This window comes from Alligator mississippiensis, chromosome 16, assembly GCF_030867095.1.
Source record: "Alligator mississippiensis isolate rAllMis1 chromosome 16, rAllMis1, whole genome shotgun sequence".
In the NCBI taxonomy this organism is placed as follows: Eukaryota; Metazoa; Chordata; order Crocodylia; family Alligatoridae; genus Alligator; species Alligator mississippiensis.
The window spans coordinates 9,365,420-9,386,835 of record NC_081839.1 but is presented as its reverse complement, the minus strand read 5'-3'; the positions used below and the strand labels follow the sequence as shown (position 1 = coordinate 9,386,835).

The following is a 21,416-nucleotide window of genomic DNA, read 5'->3' as shown; positions in this document are numbered from 1 at the left end:
CCAGTTGTCCACCCACCTCACTGTAGACTGGTTCAGCCCAGGACCCTCCAATTTAGTTGAGAGAATCTCATGGGAAATGGAATCAAAGGCTTTACTGAAGTCTAAGTAAATGACATCAGCCTCACGTCCCTCGTCCAGCTGGTAAGTTACCTGGTCATAGAAAGATACCAGGTTTGTCAGGCATGATCTACCCTCAAGAAAACCATGCTGGTTGCATCTTAATACCTCACCAGTTACCAGCTTGTAATTGATGGCCTCCTTAACAAATTTTTCAAACATTTTTCCCAGGACCAAAATCAGACTGACCAGTCTGTAATTTGCAGGTTCATCCCTCTTCCCTTTCTTGAAGATAGGTACCATGTTGGACCTTTTCCAGTCATCTGGGACTACTCCTGAGTTCCACGACTCTTCAGACAGCTTCTCCAGTAGCCCTGCTATAAGCTCAGCCAGTTCTTTCAGCCAGAATGATGGGCTCTACATTAATTGTTACTATATAAGAAAGAGGAGTGGGATTATTGTGCATAGTTCTCTGAAAACATCATCTCAGTGTTCAGCGGCAGCCAAAAATGCAGATAAAATGTTAGTAATTATTAAGAAAATTGAAAATAAAACAGAAAATGTCATTATTCCACAGACCTTGAATACGCCTTGCAGTTCTGGTCCTCTCAGCTCCAAAAGCATGTAGTAGAACTACAAAACATACAGAGAAGGGCAATGAGGATGATCAGGGTTATGGAGAGTTTTCCGTATGAGGAAATCCTAAATAAGCTAGGACTTTTTATCTTGTACAAAAGATGACTGAGGGGAGGGATATAGTAGAAGTCTATAAAATCATGAATGCTGCAGAAAAAGTAATTAAGGATTTACCATCTACTGTCTGTCACAATACTAACATTAGGTGATGTACAATAAATTTATTAGGAAGCAAGTTTAAAACAGACAAAAGGAAGCTCCTTCTCACACATTGTGTAATTGATTTGTGGAACTCAGTGATGTTGTAGAAGCTAATAACTAGATTTAAAAGAGGACTGGACAAGTGTGTGCTAAATAGGTCAATTTGTGGGTATTAAACATTATAGTAAGGAGTTAAATCTAGAAATGAGGCCTCCTAAGTCTCAGAATGCTGGAAGCTATGAGGAAAGAGAGGCAGGATCAGTTTGGGTAGTTTCATAGTTTCAAAGTAGGTAGGGTCAGAAGGGACCTGAGCAGATCATCAAGTCCGGGTAGGCCCTGCATATACATTTCCTCTTAGTATCCACACTCTGCCACTGAAATACAGGATACTGGGCTAGATGAAGTCATGGCTGGACCCAGTGTTGTATTTCTTATGTTCTTTTTCCATTACTTGTTTGTCTACGGAGTCCCCTCTGGTTCAGTGGTAGACTCCTTATCTGCTACATGGGAGACCCAGGTTCAGTTCCTAGACATGTACATAATTACAGTCATCAAGGTACTGAATGTCTGCACTCAGACTGGCCTTTGGATTCTGTCTGAATAGCATGAAGGGGGATGGAAGGTCTGGGCAGCTTCCACTCCCCCAGACCTCTGCCTAGGCATATGTATTGATGGTCTGGGTAACCTCTCATGCATATGCCATGATCTAGAAGAACTGGCAGTTGCCTACTGCTACTTGTTCATCTGGACATATTAGGTACTTTACACACTTTGCCGAACATGCCAGTTTTAACCTCTGCCAGGATAAATTTGGTGGTCACTATAAGGGCACAGACAGAAGTGATGTTTATTGAGTGATCTGGCCCCTGAAAGTGCTCTACAGCTGTGTCATAACACACATGCACAGCTGCAGAGTGCTTTTAAAATGGTTGATCACATGAAAAATTAACCTGGTCAGATCAGGTATTACTTTAAGGCACTCTAAAGTAGAGTACCTTAGAGAACTTGTGTTCCCTCCAGAGTTAAATTTTCACCTGGGAGGCAGGACAGGATTGGTGCTACCAACCCAGCCCTGCCCCAGGCTGTCAGTGGGGGCGAGAGAGGGAAGGGAAAAGAGCTGCAATGGCCAGAGCTCGAGGGGGCAGGGGGTGAGGAATGGATCCCCTCGCCTCATGGGCACCCCCCAGCTACCCTAGCTGCACGCTAAGAAACAGGCTTTGGGGTCATCTGCTTTAGCCACACTTTTGCAACTTTGCCTAGGCACCTTGAAAATGGCTGAGACTGGTGACAAAACTTTGTTTCATACAAACTTACTGTTTTCTTACTTCTTTTCATGAAGGCGGTATGAAGAGGAAATGTACTGGTGGCAAGTAGAGGAAGAGCAATTATACTGGGAAGAGCAACGGCGTCGGATGGCTGTAGACTGGCATCCACCCCCACTTATGGGCAGGCCTGGCATGGCTGTTCCACTTTTCTTGGTGAGCAACCCTTGATTACATTTCCTGAAAGGAGAAATATGAAGCACTCTGACACCTTTAAAATCTGTTTCAAGCTTTAATGTGCCATACTGTCTCTGTTCTTTGAGTGTTGAATGTGTAATTTTGTATTTCTCCTGAGAATCCATGACTAAAATTTGGAATGAGCAATACATAAAGCTTAATGTCAATTCTAGTTTGTGGCACAAAACAACCCTCACTGACAAATGATCATTTTTATATGTTGGACTACTTGGGAGTGTAAAAAGGTTAACACTTCAGATTATGAAGGGAAAGGGCATACAAACTGGCTATCATGACATAAAAAGAGGCAGGGTTTTACTACGTCACCTGCTCCGCAATATTGCCTGTGCACCCATTCTTACCCTGAGTTTTATCCCTTTTTCATTGGACAAGTATTAGTCTACCTGGGAAGTAAGACCATGCACGTGAGCAACTGATACTGTGTCCACCCTACTGTGGAGCAACTGATACTTACGCACAGTTTACTATTGTATTACCTGCATAGTGTTGACACAGAAGTGTCCGCACAGCTACTGAGCATGCACATTGGGTGGTGGGTATATGACTACATTTGCATGTACATGAGTGTAAATTCTGAAAAACAAGGAGGAGAGCCCATCTGTTCTAGCCCTAATAGCCTAGTGGTTAGGGTGTTCACACAGGAAACAGGGGACCCAAGTTTTGGCCTTCCTCACCCAAAGCGGGTGGAAACATATAGCTCTCTGACTTGCCACTGCTGTGCCTAACCACCAGACCACAGGTTAGGTATTCTTCAGTGTTCCCTACAGCCTTCATTGGAGCTGAGTCCCAGCACTTAGCATTAATTATTCATTGGGTAAAATGGCCAGATAGCAGTGCAGTGCTCTACTGGGAATAACAGTTCTGGTTAGAACATATGGCAGGAGGAGTCCTCCTTCATGGGTTTTTCCTGGATAGACGTTTGTGATTTATATATATCCAGTCTGTCTGCCCAAGTCCCCAGGCCCATGCACCTATCCAGCCAGTGCATAGCACACCATGCCTGCTCAGTAGCTTTGTAGACATTTATGCATGCACATTGCACATGTAAAAGAATCACAAACTGTGCCTACGAATCAAAAAGGACACTTACATGTCTGGACAGCTGCCATGTGGGCACATAAAGTGAAACAGAATTCTACAGTAAGTCTCCTCAACATTTATTAAACCTTCTCTTCAGTATTCATGAAATTCTTCCTGCCCATTTGCAAGGCCTAGCCCTTGGCTCTCACCCTTTCTTTTATTGTGCCAGGGGTCACTGCAGGAGGTGTGCCACCTGCCTGGAGCCCTATTCAGGACATCACAGAAAGATTCCCAGAGCTTATCCATCCCTCAGACCACTACCCTTTCCTTCTTATCCCTGTAGGCCCCCAGTGCTACCCACTAGGGCTGACACTGAGCAGATCAGAGGAGACTATGAGGTTCTTGGAAAGAAAAGTAAGGAAATCAGAACACAAGTAGTATTTTCATCAATCTTCATGGTGGACAGTAAGGTCCCAGGCAGGGACTATTGTATTGTGGAAGTAAACATATGGCTGAGAGTTCTGCCATTTGGACTTGGACCCATTTATAATTACCCCTTGCTTCCAGCTACTGAGCCAATTGTCTAGCCACCCTATAGTAATTTTATCTAGCCCATATTTGTCCAATTAGTTTATAAGAAGGCCATGTGCATCTTTGACAGAAGCGTTACTGAGTTCTGATATACTATATCCACTGCATTCCCTATATTTGCCCATCTAGCTTTTTGTCAGTTGAGATCAAGTTTGATGCAATTTGCTCTTAATAAATCCAGGCTGCCTGCTCATGATCAGCCTTTCCTCCTTCAGATGCTTGCAAAAGCCCTTCTTAGGATATGCTTCTTCCCAGATACCGAAGTAAGGCTACCCAGTCTATAGTTACCTGGGTCTTCCTTTTTGTCTTTTTTTTTAAAGATGGGCACTATGTTGCCCCTTTTCTAGTCCTCTGATACCTCACCTGTCCCCAGTGACTTGGCAAATATCATTGCCAAGGGCTCCAAGATCTCTTCTGCCAGTTTCTTCTGTACCCCGGGATGAAGTTCATCAGGTCCTGCTGATCTGAATTTATTCAGATCAGTCAACAGATCTCTGGCTGTCCCTTTTGTTATCTCAACCCTCCGCGTGTCCCCTTCCTTATCCAAGTAATCCATATTAGCTGTATTGCTGCAGCTTAAATATTTGTCAAAACTGAGGCAAAGAAGCTGTTGAACAGCTCCTCCTTCTTTACATCTTCTGTTAAGAGCTCACCCTGGCTATTTAACAGTGGATCTATTGCTTCTTTGGTCTTTCATTTCTGATCAGCATATTTATAGAACCTCTTTCTTTTGACTTTAATTTCCTTTGCCAGGTAAAGCAAAATTTTACCTCTGCTTGCCTGATTTTGTCTCTGCAAGCTCTTGCTCTTTCCTGGTATACTTCTTTGGTGATCTGCTCATTTTTTCATTGCCTGTATGGTTTCATTTTGTTTTTAAGGCTTCCTAGAAGCTCCTTGTGCAGCCAAGCTGGTCTTTTATCATTATTCTTGCACTTCCATCGTGTCGGAACAGTTTCTTGTTGGGCTTCCAACACTGTACTTGAGAAACTTCCAGCCCTCCTGGGACCCATTATCCTTCAGTCTGTCCAACATGCCTACTGTCTCCTTGAGTCAGTTGAAATCCACGTTTGTGAAATTCAGTCTTAGTTCACCTGACCTTATGGTTTCCCCATCTCTGGATTAAGAATTCTGTCATATTGGGTTCATCTACACAAGACACGTTAATGCACCTTAGCCTAAGTTACTGCACAGTACAGGCATGCACCCTTACTACACAGTAACTTATGCTAAGTGCAGGTCTCAAATGTACGTTTGATTAGTTAATGTGCGGTAATGCATGTGTAGACATGACCCAGCACTTGGGGCATACACACCAGGGAGCCTGAGGGAGCCTGTTCTTTGTCCAGGAGCCCAGCAGGCCTTGTGTACCCCCTGGACAGGCCACAGCCTGCCTCTGCCTGGCCTGTTCCTTCTGTAGAGCTGCTGCTTGGCCACAGGTGAGTGTTGCAAAGAGCTGCAGCTTGCTGCACCCCTTGCCCAGTCCTTAGATCCCCCCCCAGAGCTGCTGCCTGTCTGTCTCTTGCAGCCAGGCCAGCACCTGCTGCTGCTTACCCACAGCAGCATCTCTTTGCAGGTGCTGTGGTGAAGTGCCTCTGCTGCACAGCTCCCAGTCCCTGGCCATGCCCATCTGCTGAGCACTCCTGAACACTGTCCAGGGCTAACGTCTGGATGCAGGGGAGAGGCCACCAGCCCCAGAAGGGATACAGGCTCCAGGTCACTGCCACCCACCACTAGAGCTGTTTGAATGCACTGGCTGCCAGTAGCACACCAGGGACTGGACCTCCTGCTCTAGCAGCTGGTGGTGGTGGCGGAGGAGCAGGAGGCACAGGAACAAGCCTGGCGGGTGGAGGATGTTGCCTGGGCAGAGGCACGGGACCAAAAGCAGCAGGACCACTGGGCCCAAATAGAGACCCTGGAGCAGGAACACCTAGAGCTGCTCCAGCAGCAGGGACACCCTCCTGGTCCAGGCGGCCACGTCCATGTTCCTCACTGCCTGGTCCCTGCCTGTGGCCCTGCAGGACCTCTGGGTCCTGCCCACTGCCCCACAGTAGGCCCCCATCTGACCCTGGGAGGAGGTCCTCAGTTGCCCCCTGCCTACCAAGCCCTCTGGCCTGGCCCCCGCCCCAGACCTGCCGCCACCTGCGTGACTCCGGTACTCTCCCCCGCACCACATGCCTGAAGGTCCAGCTGTGTATGAGGCCACCATCTGCTGGGGTCACTGCAACCCCCAGACCTGTAGGGGGATATCCCAAGGCTGGGGGCCTGTGTACCTGCCTTGGGGCTCTGCCCTCTAGACCCCCCCAGCAGCCGCCCATTCTGGGCTCAAAGACCCAAAATATTGTAAATAGTTTTCCATATATAAATATTTTCCATTTGTATCTAGTTTTCCATTTGTAAGCAGGTTTTTTATTGTTGGTGGGTGGGGAGGGTGGTGGAGGGCCCCTGTTGGTCGGGGGAGGAGGGGGTTCTGTTGGTTGAGGGGGGAGGGATGGTGATGGGTGTTGTGAGGGTCATAAAGTTTTTTGTTTCACCCATGTGCATATCCTGAAAGTGGTGCTGGGGGGTGGGCAGGGGGTGGGGGGTGTGTGGGTGGAGGGGCAGGTGGGTTAGGGCAAGGCGTACAGGAAGAGGGGGTCAGTCCTGGCCCCTGCTGGTGGGTGCGTGGCTGTCCTGGGGCCTGGGGGGTCCTGCAGGCCCATGACCAGGGGCTGGCAACTGCTGAAAGATGGGAGTGTGGGGTGCTGGCCATCACTGGCAGGGGCACAGCTGGAGCAGCGGGTCACTGGGTGTCACTAGCAGGGGCAGGGGCTGGAGCAGCCTTGGTGCAGGGAGGCAGGGTGGGCAAGAAAGGAGCTACCATGTGCTCTCCCTGCACTGGACATATGGCTCCTGGGCAGGGAAGGGGCTGGCCAAGGCTGAGAGTTTCCAAGATGGCTGCCAAGTGCTGGCAGCTGGGTCTGGCTTCAACATGGCTGCCAAGTGCTGGCAACCATGTGGTCAGAGACTGAAGCTCCCCCCGGTGGCCACAGGGGCACATGGCAGGGCTGCAGGGACTTAAACAGTAAATTTAGTTGCACTTAAATGCACGTGTAGACATGCCCATTGCGATTATGTTCTCTCAAGTTTCCCATCACCTTCGCATCCTCTACTATTTCTTCCCTGTTAGTCAGGACAATATCTAAGACAGGTACTCCTTGACTTATATCCTCAACTTCTTGGAACAGAAAGTTGTCTTCACACAAGTTAGGAACTTACTTGACATTTTGTTTGGCTGCATGTTTCTTGCAGCAGATGTCCAGAAAACTGAAGTCTTCCATCAGTACCATCTCATGACTTTTGGATAATTTTATCACCTCTGAAGAGTTCCTCATCCACCTCTTCTTTCTGACTTGGCAGTCTAGGATAAGTCCCCATCATTGTATCCCTACAGTATCTTTCACCTTTTATCTTCACCCAGATTTACTTGATCAGCTACTTTCTTTGTCCTGAACCAGTGAATAAGTGTATGTATTGGTGGCATTTTGTTATATATCAACACCTTTTCTCCCAGCCCTCTCCTTCCAAAACAGAGTGTACCCCTCAGTGTTGATGTTCCCATCATAAGAGCTGACCCATCAAGTGTCTGTGATAACAGTCAGATAATAGGTCTTTTCACAGGCTGTGACTTGCAGCTTGTTTGTTCCCTAAGCTCGTCACATCTTTATATGTATATCAGAAGTATTTTGCATTTTTGACCTACTTGTTTTCCTCTTGACTCCCTTGTTGCTGTTCTACGGCTCACTGTCCCTTTCTCTGAGTTGAGCTTCTTCTGGTGCTCTCCCCTCTGGATTGTTTGCTCTGTGGCTGAAGGATTTTGTCTATCATCTCTCACAGAACCTAGTTTAAAGCCTTCCTTAGGACTGGTGGTGCCCAAAGATGCTCTTTCCAGTTCTGGTTTAATGGATCCTGTCTCTTGATAGCAATCCTCCTTCCCAGAACATCTGCTCATTGTCAAAGAATTCAAAGCCTTCACGCTGATATCAGGGGATGTGTCTACATGTTCATTAATGCAGCGTAATTACAGTGCATTAAGTTTAGTACTGTAACAACAGGGACAAACTTAATGCTCCATAATCGGCACATTAGTGCAAGTGAACGCTTTTTAAGTGACGTTAATGTTCAGACTAAGTCTACTGCACATTAGCACGGTTTTTGCTAGCTACGCTAATGCACAGTAGAATTAGTCTTCTGCGCATTAAGCATCTTGTGTAGATGCGCCCAGTCTTACAGGAGTCTGTCCTGGACGTGGTGCTCTTTAACTTGTTTATTAACAATTTAGATGCAGGTTTCCTGAGCAGATTTGCAGACCAGATGAAGCTGGGAAGGTCTGCAAACACGCAGGAGGACAGGGTCATTAGATGCAAGACATGAGAAGTGATCGTGCTTCTTTTCTCAGCACCATTTAGGCTTTATTTTGATTATTGTATGCAGTTTTAGGCTCCACACTTTACAAAGGAAATGGAAAAGTTTGAGAGGTCCAGAGGTGGGCAACAAAAATGATAAAGGGCTTGGAAGGCAAGGTATATGAGGAGAGATTGAAAGAAATAAGCATGTTCAGCTTGTTTAAGATGGGGCATGATAGTAATATTTTAATATCTGAAGGGCTGCTATAAAGAAGGAAAACACCTTTCTTCATTTGCTACAGGGAACAGGATGTGGACCAGTGGCTTGGAGTTGCAAAAAAGTAGGTTTAGATTTGATATCAGGGAAATTTTCTTCACTGTGATAAAACTGAGGCAGTGGAATAGATTGCCTAGGCAAGTTGTAGACTCTCCATAATTGGAGGTTTCAAGAAAAAGGTTGAATAAGCACTGGTTGGGGATGATCTAAGAGTGGCTATGCCTGGAGTGCTATATAAAAAACAACAGTTGGAAACCCAGGAGCACTTCCCCTCCCTCCTCCCCGCACAGAGAGATTGCTGAGAGATAATGAGAAAAGCTCTGCAGCCTAAAGCAGGCAGATACTAGAAAGGACTGTACTCAGCAGCAGGAGAATGAGACAGAGCTCCACAACTGGCTTAGTTATGAAAGAAGATTAAAGGAGCTGGGTTAGGTTTATGGAGGGGGTACAAAATAGGGAGTTCTGACTGTCCAGCAGTGGGTGTGATACGTGGCTGTACGTTTGCTGTCCCCAGGCTCCAGAGCAGAGTGGAGGGTGTTTGGTATTCCTTCGCCCATATGGGGCCAGGAAAGATTTTTTTTCTCTTGTTGCTGCAGGGATCAGGGATTTTTTTTCTGCCTTCCTCAGAAGCATTGGGTGTTGGCTGCATCTAAGGCTGGACATTTTGACTGGTGTGCCAATGTTCCTGCTGGGCCTTAAACCCAGAAGTTCCTGGCTAAAGCGTCTTGCCCCTCTGCTCAGGGTCAGACCAATTGCCATATTTGGAACCAGGAATGAATTTTACCCTGTGGTCAGATTGGGATGGACTGTGGGAGTTTTGCCTTCCTCTCTAGTGGAGTGTGTGGCCCCATAGGCGACTGGTGCCTCTTGAGACAGGGGGGCACGTGTACCAGTCATCGACAGGGGCTGAGTCCCCTGGCAGCCAATTGCACTGACTGGGGGGAGGGTGGGGAGGGGGACCATGGCCGATCTCACTCACAAAAAGCTTTTGCTAGAGGCCCTGCTCCCCAGCTGGCGCTTACAAGGGGGGAACTGGCGCTCCCGCCTGCCCCCCTGCCCATTGCCTAAACAGGGAGTGCAGCCTGGCAGGGGCTGCACGTGCACCCCCTACGCATTGCCATGGTGTGGCCCTCTTCCTCAGATCTCTTGAGTGTATTTTAACCGTACTTGCAGCCACCAGACACTGACCACCATTGTTCCCCAGCTATACCTGTGGGCAAGTTAGGTTGCTGCGCCTTATAGCTATGCAACAGGGTTGACTGTAGTTTTAGTAATAGGTTAGACCAGGGGTTTTCAACCTTTTTGAGTCATTGTGCCCCCAGCAGCTGGTCAAGAAGTCAGGAGTCCCTCGGGGGCCAGGCGAGCAGCCAATTGGCAACTGGGGGGGGGTCGGTTCCCCAGCAGCCAGTTGACGAGTGGGGAAGAGCGATCGGCAACCTGGACAGGGGTCCCCTACAGCTAATCAGTGACCAAAGTGCTGGCGGAGTACCCCCTGAGGCCATCAGAAGTACCCCCCAGTTGAAAACCCCTGGGTTAGACAAGGATTTGTGTGGGATGGTTTGGGTCGGCAGGGGGTTAAGACTAGATGCCCTCCAGATGTCCCTCCCAGGCTGACTTTTCTATGATCCTGTACCTGTATGGAAGTTCAGCACTTCTAATACTGTCTGGACACTGAATGAGAAATATTACAATGCAAGAAATACCGTATGCACATAAGAAAATTCAAACTTACGTTAGAAAAATTGCAGCCCTTGCTAAATACTTTGTGATTTTAGCTGTATACACGCATCTTATTACATACTAATACACACATTATTTGCCTGAAGACATCCAATTTACATGCACGTTACTGAAATGATGCTTGATTACATAAAAAACCTAGTGTAATGAGCTGTATTTTCTTATGATAGTTCCCAGTCACTTGGAAAAATGTCTAGAGGGTTTCATGTGAGAGGCCAAGATTTTTCAGGGGCAATAACTTTTCTTGGACCAACTGCATGCTTGGAATAAAGTTGCAAGACATTCTTCATCAGGTCTGTGGAGAGAAGCAAGCAAGCACATTGAATGTGAAGAGCTGAGAGTAGAGCTGTGAAGATGAAGAGGGGAGAGAAATTCCCAGGGGTAGCCAACAGCTTGAATTGGTTTTATTCTAAGAAGCAAACTCTTTAATAAATAAGGTTCTTTCTGTATTCGTAAACAGCAAATGTCTGGACTTCTTTCTGCAGATGTTCCTATTTTTAATCTCGGTGACCACTCCTGTTTAATAGTGCTATTCCTTTACTTTTTAAGGCCCTTTTTATATCAGTGTACTTCCCAGTGGGTGCATCTACATGTGCAATTAATGCTCCTGAATTTTCTGCATGGAAAATTCAGGCTTATTAATGTGCTCCAGGCTCCCCCAGGTGCCAGCCTGGTCCCAATCTTTGCCAGGCAGGGAGAACTGTGCCAGCTGCAGGGGTAGCTGTCTTCCCAGCCGCATGGAGAGACAGCTGCACCTGCAGCTGGCACAGCTCCCCCACACTGAGGTTTAGCCAGGTAGCACTAGACCCCCTGTTGCCTGGGCTGACCAGGAGCAAATTGCTCCTGGTCAATGTCTACCTGTGCACTATGGTGCATTAGCTAATATGCCATTTATCTAGTACCTTTATGCATTGATACTAGCAAATCGTGTATTAGACTAATTTAATAAGTAGTAAGTCCCACGCACATGTAGGCAATGATGCTTTACTGTGCATTAAATTAGTCTAATGCGCAGTAAAGCATCTTGTATAGACTTTTATTTATCTTGATCACTTGACACTGGGAGGCTTATTTACTGCTCTCACTGACTCTTCTCACACCAGTCTGTGGATATTGGCTAAGTTCCAACAGACTCCCCAAGGCACTTTTGTAAGTATACTGATTTAGCAGTTGTTTGAATTGCTTTCTCCCATATTGAAACACACTTACCACAGGTGACTGGTAGGGGTGGGCATGGAGGGGCACGTGCCCTCCCTGAGATTGGTCCCCGACTTGGCACTGGTTAGGACGGGGCAGTTTTTTTGCCATGAGGGCCGGTGGCATGTTGGGGGAGAAGGGGGGCACTAAGCTGTGGCACAGAAGTATAGGAGTGGATATGGGGCTTTTGGCCCACCCCTGAGGCCGCCCACAAATTGTGCTCCCCAGACTCAGGAGGCACCAGTCACCCCTGACACCTACCATTACTTTGGAAGTTGACAGCTTCCTATGCAGTACTTGGGAAAGTAAGACAAAAACTACATTCTCCTGTCAAAATTACAGGGGGTGCAAGAAGGAGGCAGTATGTAAGAACCTTAGTTGAATTTGTGTCCATAGGGCACAAAATACTATTGTTTTGTAAGGATCACAAATGGCTAGGTGTTTTGTTTAAGTCTCATTCATAAATCTTTCCTTTGTAGAGTCCAAAACCCTCTAATTCTGTGATGAAACTTTAGTGAATACAGACTTGAAGGGAAGGATGCTATTTGCTGAATCTTGCTTCCTACAGCAGCTAAAATTTCCTTATTGTTTTCTTAATCCAGAAACTAGTCATACCCTATGAGTCCCAATTCTTGCTTGAATAATCAAAAAGGCAAAATCTTCCTTTTCTTTTGTATACATTTTTGCATCTCTAAATATAGTTCTGTAACTATGTGCAGTGTTTGATGGTGGCACTGCTAAGAATTTTTTCAGTTTTTTTCTACTTTAACCCAGGTCTATCTGGTAATAAAGTTTGCCATTTTATTTCTCTCAGTCTACTAGATGTCCAGATTCTTCAAATGACCGTCACATCATGACAAAGCACTCTAGCATCTACCCAACAGAAGAAGAGCTGCAGGCCATCCAGAAAGTAGTCTCCCATTCTGAACGTGCACTTAAGCTCGTCTCTGATTCATTTACAGAGCAAGAATCTGAAAAAGAGGAAGAAAATGAAGAGAGAGGGTAACACACTTGCATAGACTTCTCCTATAGGTAGTTACTGCAGTATTATGGAAACGTGAGGTTGACAGTTATCAGAGTGCTGGAGACACTGTCATCCTGAACTGTCTGCAGAGCTTGTTGAAAGGAATGAATATGGATGCTGTTTCAGCAAAATGAGAGTTTAAAATGGCTAAAAAAGAAATCTCTTCTTTCTTACATGTGTATTTGTACTTTTTATTACTTAAACACTAGTTGGGTTAAAGCCCTACCCTCCCACCAAGTTTGTGATAACTGTGGCTTCCTCACTGAGTAGTTTTAAACTGTGTTTTCTGTCCTATAGCACTAGTTTAAACTGTATTTAAAAGGGGGTAGTGATGATAATGTATGTTTCTACAGAAAATACCCCTCAGTGCATAGCTCTGCAGTCAGTTGGCAGCTAGCTGTCACTTCAAAAATTGTAGAAGAAAAGCAGTCTTCCCACTGAACAAAGTTAAATCTGACTATAATTAAATCTTTGTCCTTTTCCAGTGTATTTTGTAAGTAAGTACTGAACAACTTGTGCCTTTAGAGCAGTGATTCTCAGTGAAGGAGCCATGGCACCCGTACCCTGGTATCCTTGCATGGATGCCATGGGGTGCCGAGCAATGTTAACCCTGTTAGGTGTACAAGCATGATTCACAAGATAAACCGATAGGGCGCCTATACATGAGCAGCAAGGCTGCTCCAACATGTTGTAATTACTAGGGCTGTGCAGAGTTTTGGGTCCTATTTCGACTCGGAGGAGATTCGGTGGGCGAACCGCCAAATCCAGATCGAATCAGGGGACCGATTTAAAGGTCTGAATCGATTCAAAGCTCTCCGAATCTTCAGAAAAGATTCAGAGAGCTTTGATGATTCAGGCAGTCCCCGGTGGCTGCAGCAGGGAGCTGCAGCCACTCTGAGCTGGTAAGTACTGGGGGCTGGGGGAGGGGACCATGGGGGGACCCCTGCCAGCCCCCCTGCTCCCCCTGACCCCCACCCAGTTCCCAACCCCCCCCCCCCCCCCAGCTGCCCCTGCCAGCCCCAGCTCAGTACTTTGAAAAAAAGCCCCTGTGCTCACCAGGTGCTGCTGGGCAGGGGGCAATCCCTGCTGCCCTCCACTGCCCCATGCTGCATGGGGGGCTCTGCATGAGCCCCTTGACCCCCCCTCGCTCCCCCAGCCACCCCTATGGGTGCCCCGCCCGGGCCAGCTCCGTCCCTTTAAGGGAAAGAAACAAAACAAGAAAAGCCCCGGGACTCACCGCTCCTAGGGCAAGAGCTGGGAGCTGGGGCAGGCACAGCAGCCATTGCCGAGCTGGGAGAGGGGCAGGGGATGGGCCTGTCTGATTCGGAGATTTGGCAGCAACCCAATCTCCGAATCAGATTTGGCCGAATCAATTCAGGACAGTGATTCGAATCACTGAATCGAATCACTGTCCCCCGAATTGGCCGAATCCAAAGCGAATACTAGCCACTTCGCACAGGCCTAGTAATTACAATGTGTCAAAGTAGAGTCAATTAATCGAGTCTGCTGGAGCGTGGTAATTCCTGCGCTCCAGCAGACTCTAGCTTTTGATGAACTTTAGATAAAGTGCCCCCGCCACCATTTTTAACAACCACTGTTTTCAAGCACAGGGACAATGATACATGAGACACTCTGGGCACTTTAATTCGAATAGTTCTCAGAGCTGTTGTAATTAAAGCACACCCCGCCTACTCCCAGAGCACATGTATAATAAATAGCCCATACATTTCAAATAGGCAGACGAGGTTCTTTGGGTAAATCTGATGTCTTTTATTAAACCAGCTATGCCCTTAGAGCTTAGACCAACACGGCTACAACCTATACCCCCGATACATTTCAAATTGGAATTCATAGCATGAAAAATGTTCTGACCCATTGTGGTCTTTCTGAGTCCTTTGCAGCAGAAAAATTGCTGTAATAAAAAAAAAAACCCAAGAGAAAACTAAGAGCTGACATTTTCTGAGTGGGGCCTCAAGTCTAATGGGTGCTTCCAGTCTAAAAAGATTGAGAATCACTGCTTTAGTGGGACATTAAGGGTTTCAAAGGCACAGGCAAAAAGTAAAGACATTTTGCTAAATCATTTTCATGGTCTTCATAGCAGCTTGTTTAACTGACACCTATCAGTAAAGCTGTTTCAATGGTGTTAGTGGTGCAGCAGAGCCAGAGTCATGTGTAAAATTTGTAGTGCCTTTCTGCTGAAAGAAAAGAGCCCAGCAGTTCACTTACGGAGCCTATGATGTCATCCGCTGCATTTTAGTTCTGCTTTACAGATATGTGGAGGTTGTTTGTGAATGACTCGGATTCCCTGTAGATAGCTTTCTTATTGTTTTTCTGTTGTTTCTCTCTTTCACAGAAAAGCAGACGATGTGCCCCGAATTCTGAAAGGTGTAATGCGAGTTGGCATTCTGGCAAAAGGGCTTTTACTTCGAGGAGACAGGAATGTTCATCTGATCTTATTGTCTGCCCAGAAACCTACGATCTCTCTCTTACAGAATATCACAGAGCAGCTGCCCAAGCAACTTTCAGTAAGGGTGAATCCTGATACTTTTCTCTGTTTATTAGAGATTCTTTCTTCTTTTCTAAATGACAAGAAATAGATACCCAGAGTATAGAAGAATCTTATTTCTGCTTATTAAAAATTAAGTGTGCCACACCACCTGCAAAACCAAATGGATAAAGTGCTCCCTGTCCATAGGAGTTGCAACCAAAAGGAAACATGTTCCAGGGTTTTGCATAATCCACTTCAAATTGTTAGTTTCCTCTATATTATGAGTAGCATACAGGCTTGGTTGAACTGCTTTCTTCCCTTAGTATACAAGATTCAAGTTTTAGATGGCAGAATATGGATCAGTCTTCAGTTGGTATCCTGTCTCTAATGCAATTTGAAACAATTAGCCTGAAAAGACAGTGTTCAGGAAGCTTTCCTGGCTTGAATGACAAGGTTTTGCATGTCAAGCCTGGGATATATAGAGAGCATGATCTCCAAGGGCCTACTGCACTGGTCCTCAACCTTTTGAGATTCAAGACACTACTCTGCAAGTTCTTGGAATTTAGCTGCATCCCATTTCAAAAGTGAATATAAATACAGTATAAATATTGTAATATAAACAGCATATTATTAATTAATGTGTTATTAAATCATTGTATTTCTCTACTATAATATAAAAAGTAAAATAAGTAAAACAGTCATCTCTTGAGATTGCTCCCATAGCTCTGCCCGGCCCCATGCACATTTACTGCCGGCACAGCACAGAATCACTGACTACAGTAATCATCCAATGTGCTATCTACTGATATAGTGGAAATTGATGCTAACCTTGCAAATGTAGTACTAGCCAGTTGCTTACTTGATTAGTAAATTAACTAGTTGGTTTTTTCTGATTTATGCTTGAAGATGAAACAAGTATCCCTTTTTCCCCCACTTTTCACATCCTAGACATTAACTGAGGACAAGTATGAAGTTTCATCTGATGCTGCAGAAGCGACTATAGTCATCTCATCATGCAAGGAACCAAAAATGCAGGTCACAATTTCAGTTACATCTCCCCTCATGAGAGAAGACACTCCTGTTGACAAAGGTGAGTAAATCAGTGAGTCTGAAATTAATTGAGTACATCAGATATTTTCTTAGCCTTTAAGTACATAATCATTTCAAATAAGAGAACCATGGTGACTTAGCAGACACTATTTGGTCATTTATAGGCCTGTGTGAAGGTCATTTGGTCATTTGTAGGCCAGTGATTCGAATCACTGTCCCGATTCGATTCGGCCAAATCTGATTTGGAGATTTGGCTGCTGTCGAATCTCTGATTCAGCCAGGCCCATCCCCTGCCCACTCCTCCAGCCCGGCAATGGCTGCCCTGCCCACCCCAGCTCCTGGCACTTGGGGAGGAAAAAGAGCCCCAACTCAGTGGGTGCTGCCAGGTGGGGGGGCAATCCCCACTGCCCTCCACTGCCCCATGCTGCATGCGGAGCTCTGCACAAGCCCTCCAACCCCCCCTTGCTCCCTCAGCCCTCCCCCCCTCCCCCCACGGATGCCCCACCTGGGCCAGCTCCAGCCCTTTAAGAAAAAAAAACCCCAAAACCCCCTCCAGACTCACTGCTCCTGCTGGTAGGGGCGATCCTTGCTGCCCCACACCATGGGGGGACTCTGCACGAGCCCCCCCAAAGCCCTGAGGCCGCTGCAGGAGTGGTGCGTTCCGGGGCTTTTCTCTGTTTTATTTTTCTTAAAGGGTTGGAGCTGGCCCAGGCAGGGCACCCGTGGCGGGGGGATTCTGAATTCTGAAGATTCAGAGAGCTTTGAATTGATTCAGACCTTTAAATTGGTCCCCTGATTCGATTTGGATTCGGAAATTTGGCCACCGAATCAGGCTGAATCTCCTCCAAATCGAATCACTATCCAAAACTTTGCACACCCCTAGTGATTTGGATACTACTGTCACAGTGCATCTAAACATGCAGTTGATACAAAGCAGCAAACTCTGGCAAATATCACACCAGAGTTTATTGTTCCTGGATGCCACATTTACACATGCGCCTGGAAACACTGCATATTAAGCTGGGTTACAGCAGTCCCAGCTACAGGGGCCGTGGGGGGTCAGCTTGCCAGCCTGGGGCTGTTCTGACCCAGCTCAACGTGCTGTGGAGGGGCTGGCTGGGGCACAAGGGTACTCCAATACGGAGCTAACCAGAAGGCAGCCCACAAATGGAAGCACCCTCCTGACCCACCCAGCCTCATCGGTGTCTGCATGCGCACTGCTGTGTAATAAATAACACCGCTGCAGGATAGTACTTGTATTTACAAGTACTAATCTATGGTGGTGTTTATTGGTTTACTGTGACCTAGATGGGTCATGCATGTAGATGCAGAGACTTTACTGTGCAGCTAATTAGGCAACTACAGGAAACGTCTTGTATAGATGCACCCTCAGAGTATTTTCACAGTACTTTCTCAGACCAGAAAGTAGAATTCTCCTAAAATTCTCTTAAATTCTCTTAAATTTTTAAAATTTTCCTAAACCTCCTGGGAGTGCTGGTTGGAGTTAGTTATATTGAAGATTTGCTAGTTTTAAAACTTTAGTTTTAAAACACTGTTACCTACTAGTGGAGACCATACTCTCCAGTTACCATCCTTTCTGCATTCACTGTTAAGTCTTTGGGTGTGATTTCTATCTATGCATTGTGATGCTGTTTTGATACTGTTACATTAAAAAAAATTAATAATAGTACCACAAATGTAAAATCTTTTAATACAAATTAAAATAATAAATATTAAAATAATATTTAAAAAAAATACATTGTTTATCCTGTGGTCTTTTCATACCTCTGGGTCATGAACATGTGGGACTAAATTATGAAAAGGAAATGTATTTTTCCCTCTTAGAAGAAGCAACAGAATCTCAGCCTGACCCCTGCGATGTTTTGAGCCAGCATAAATGTCTAGAATCATTGGCTGCCCTCCGTCATGCTAAATGGTTCCAGGTAAAGAGCTTTTCCAAGTTGGCACAAATTCCTTGAGATGTGTTGTGCAGTTTACTACATGGATTTACTAGTTTGACAAAAGGGAGGGAGAGAAAGAGAAAGTAGAAAAGGTACAGTTTTGCACTGCTAAGCTGACCATATTTGTCTAAAGTGAAAGCAACATAATTGGGACGTCCAAACACACATGTTCTGACCTCCGCACAGTGCATTCAAATAGAAATATTTCCTGAATATAAAGGATACCATTGCTTTTTTAATACAATTGGTAAAAGCAAATCCTGTGGACCAAAAGCCTGTCCTGGGATGTGTGCTGTTTGCCTAAAGCCCTTTTTGTCTTCCTGTGATTACACAGCTTGCTGTGTTACAGATTCTTGTCTTCTTTGCTTATGTGTTCTACCATAGCAGTGTTTAGAATGACAGTGCTGTATTACATCTTTTCAATAAAGCAGATGTCCAGGGAGTGTTTCTCTTTGTAATAGCCTAGTTATTTAAGATCTAAGGTCTTTAAGAAACATCTAATATCTAGGTTTTAAGGTCAAAAAAAGTTAATACTTTTGTCTTGTTGTTTTGATGACTTGGGCTTTTATTGTCTTATGTGTTTTCTATTAGCAGACATCTTGTTTCTTTTCATAAAGGCTAGAGCTAATGGTCTGCAGTCTTGTGTAATTATCATCAGGATTCTGAGAGACCTTTGCCAGCGTGTACCAACCTGGGGGGCACTACCAGACTGGGTAAGGAGAGTGATGGCTCTTCTGTCACCCCCTTTGTTTTGGTTATTATTGTGTCTTAATATGTAAAATCCCCAACAGCATGACTGTAAACAATGAGAAGTCAGATGTGTGTTTAGGGCTCAAGATCCTACCATAACTAAATCCATTGCAATTAAAATGTACTATACTGTTCTTAAAAAAAACAAACCATAAAACACCAAATCAGCTAGGTACTCTATAGACGCGCACTTACTTCCTACAGAGCACATTTGGGAATCCTGTTCCTGTTAAGTAAATAAACACTCAGTGGAGAATCTTATTACTGTCGAAACTCTTGACCACCTGGATTTTATTATTTTTTTCCTGTAAACTATACAATTATGGTTACAAAACCGTCTTCTAAAGGGCTGTTCCTGCAGTGCCCTGGCATTGTGGATGGCCTCAGTGAATACTGAGATATGGATCCAAGCAGGCATTCCCATTTCTTAGATCCTATTTAGGTACTTAAAATCCCTTTCACTGGGGTTTCCATGGGAGTGTTGGTACCAAAATGCTGCCTTGGATCTGGCCCGAAGAGTATAATTCTTAGGAAAAATGAGAGCTAGCTTGGGAAAGAAACTCTGCTAGTTCTTAAATAGCAGCCTCCAACCCTTCTAAATGGCCATGTTCAGTAAGCCACTGGTAGAGAAACAGTTTGCTTTCTTGAGACAGAAGCACATTTGTCTTTACGATGAGCTTTCACCATTATCCTTACAGCTGGAAATAAGGATTGTGTTAACTATAGGACTGAGACTGTCTCATTATATGTCTTTACATGTTACAGCATGAGGTGGTAATATTAGACATGTGTTTAACATATGATTACACAAACATGAAGAAAAACTTTTGGAAGAGTGCCAGTCAGGACCTAAGGAAGGGCAGTTTGTTCCCAAAAGTTTGTCCAACAGCTCTCCCAACTATTCAGTTAGTCCAATAAAAGATATCATCAAAGCAGCCTTTTTTCTTGCATAATTCCTAGACCAAGCAGCTACAACATGCCAACCCTACTGCACTATGAGTAAGCAAGCAAGGGGATTTTCCCGGAGCTGACATATTTTCATGGGGCGCAGATATGTAATACATTTATGCCATTGTACTTTACATGGGTTTATGCACTGATATTAGTTATTCTAGAGTCTGGAGTGGACAGGTAACCATCACCCTGGAGGTAGATGCCTGCAGTGCCTCACCTTTTTGGGGGCTGGGGAGTCATTAATACAGTGGTTTTTTTGGCATACAATGTTTTTGAAAGGCAAAATGAAGAAAAAAAGATCTTTCCTTGTAATAAGTATCTGAGTAGCAGCAGCTTGGGAGCTGAGCCTGTTCATGTTCTAGTCCCTATGGATGGTGAGAAAACTGGCCTTTTGTAGAGGATACAGCATGACTGTTTTTTAGAAAAGTCATAGTTGCTTTGCTTGTGTTTTCTTAATGAAAGAGTCAAACTTTGTTTCATCTTCTCTGCAGGCAATGGAACTTCTTGTAGAAAAGGTTTTAAGCAGTGCATCAAGTCGTCTAAGACCTGGTGATGCCATGCGACGAGTTCTCGAATGTGTAGCCACAGGAACACTCTTGATGGGTCCGTTTTCAACTAATATTTATATTGGTTCTCGATAAAATCTCTGGAACAGCAGTTCATGTCCTTTGTATTAACATCTCACAACCCATACCTTATCTTTTATGATTTCCTGTTTAACTGATGTTGTGGCATGACAGTGGAAATGCAGTATATTGGCACACTGCTTTGTCTACAGCATGGTGCCTGTAACTCAGACATATTGGTAGCTTTGCTTTTTTTCAGAAAGAGGAGTTGATACTTGGAGTTCTTGAAAAGATTTCAGCAATTTTGCCCCACACTAACTGCTCCCTAAACTTTCCAGAACTTAATATGATTTTCATTAAAACTTGTAAAAAATATCATTGGAAAAATATTTCAGTTTAAACCTTTGTACAGCAGCATCATGCCAGTCCCTGAGAATCCCAAGGTGGAACCAGCTTGTCGGCTTTTATTAAGACAAATGACATGCAAAATGTAACCAAACAGCAAAACTAGGGAAGAGATGTGTCGGTGATAAACCATAACTAGCAGCACAGCTAGGAATTGATAACGTGTATTTTTTTTCATTAGTTTCCCTTTTTAAACCTGGCCACAGTAAATTTATTGGTATCATGGTATCTTTCTTATCCCTTGTATTCAGATGGACCTGGACTACAAGATCCCTGTGAGAAAGACAAAATGGATGCTTTAGAAACAATGACCAGTCAAGAACGAGAAGATGTTACAGCCAGTGCACAGGTAGAAAAGGACAGCAGTCATATATAAAAGCTTTGAGAAATAAGCTTCAATAAAAACATTGTCTAAGGAGAGGTGTGTCATATATGTGGGTATGTGGGGTGAGTATATCCTTTTGCAGTTACAGATTTGAAACTACAGAGTCCATGCCTGCATTTGTAACACTAAAAAGACACATGGCAGATTTCCATGCGTTTGAAAGCTGCATCTATTGGTTTGGTTTTTTTTTTAAATAAAGGGGTATCTCAAAG

The 21,416-nt window shown here is 45.0% G+C and overlaps 1 protein-coding gene across 4 annotated transcripts in view; it reads left to right on the top strand.

Annotated features, from left to right (window-relative positions):
- ZFR2 (zinc finger RNA binding protein 2) overlaps positions 1 to 21,416 on the top strand; it is a 124,430-nt gene that overhangs the window by 97,496 nt on the left and 5,518 nt on the right. Inside the window, exons 11-18 of one of the 4 annotated variants that reach the window (XM_014599837.3) lie at positions 2,234 to 2,372; positions 12,436 to 12,623; positions 14,999 to 15,170; positions 16,082 to 16,223; positions 18,029 to 18,126; positions 18,762 to 18,857; positions 20,340 to 20,451; positions 21,071 to 21,168. In XM_014599837.3, the coding sequence (XP_014455323.1) occupies positions 2,234 to 2,372; positions 12,436 to 12,623; positions 14,999 to 15,170; positions 16,082 to 16,223; positions 18,029 to 18,126; positions 18,762 to 18,857; positions 20,340 to 20,451; positions 21,071 to 21,168 (1,045 nt within the window). Of the gene's footprint in view, positions 1 to 2,233; positions 2,373 to 12,435; positions 12,624 to 14,998; positions 15,177 to 16,081; positions 16,224 to 18,028; positions 18,127 to 18,735; positions 18,858 to 20,339; positions 20,452 to 21,070; positions 21,169 to 21,416 lie in introns of those variants that run through there. The other 3 variants (XM_019491222.2, XM_019491223.2, XM_019491224.2) reach the window with 3 other exon arrangements.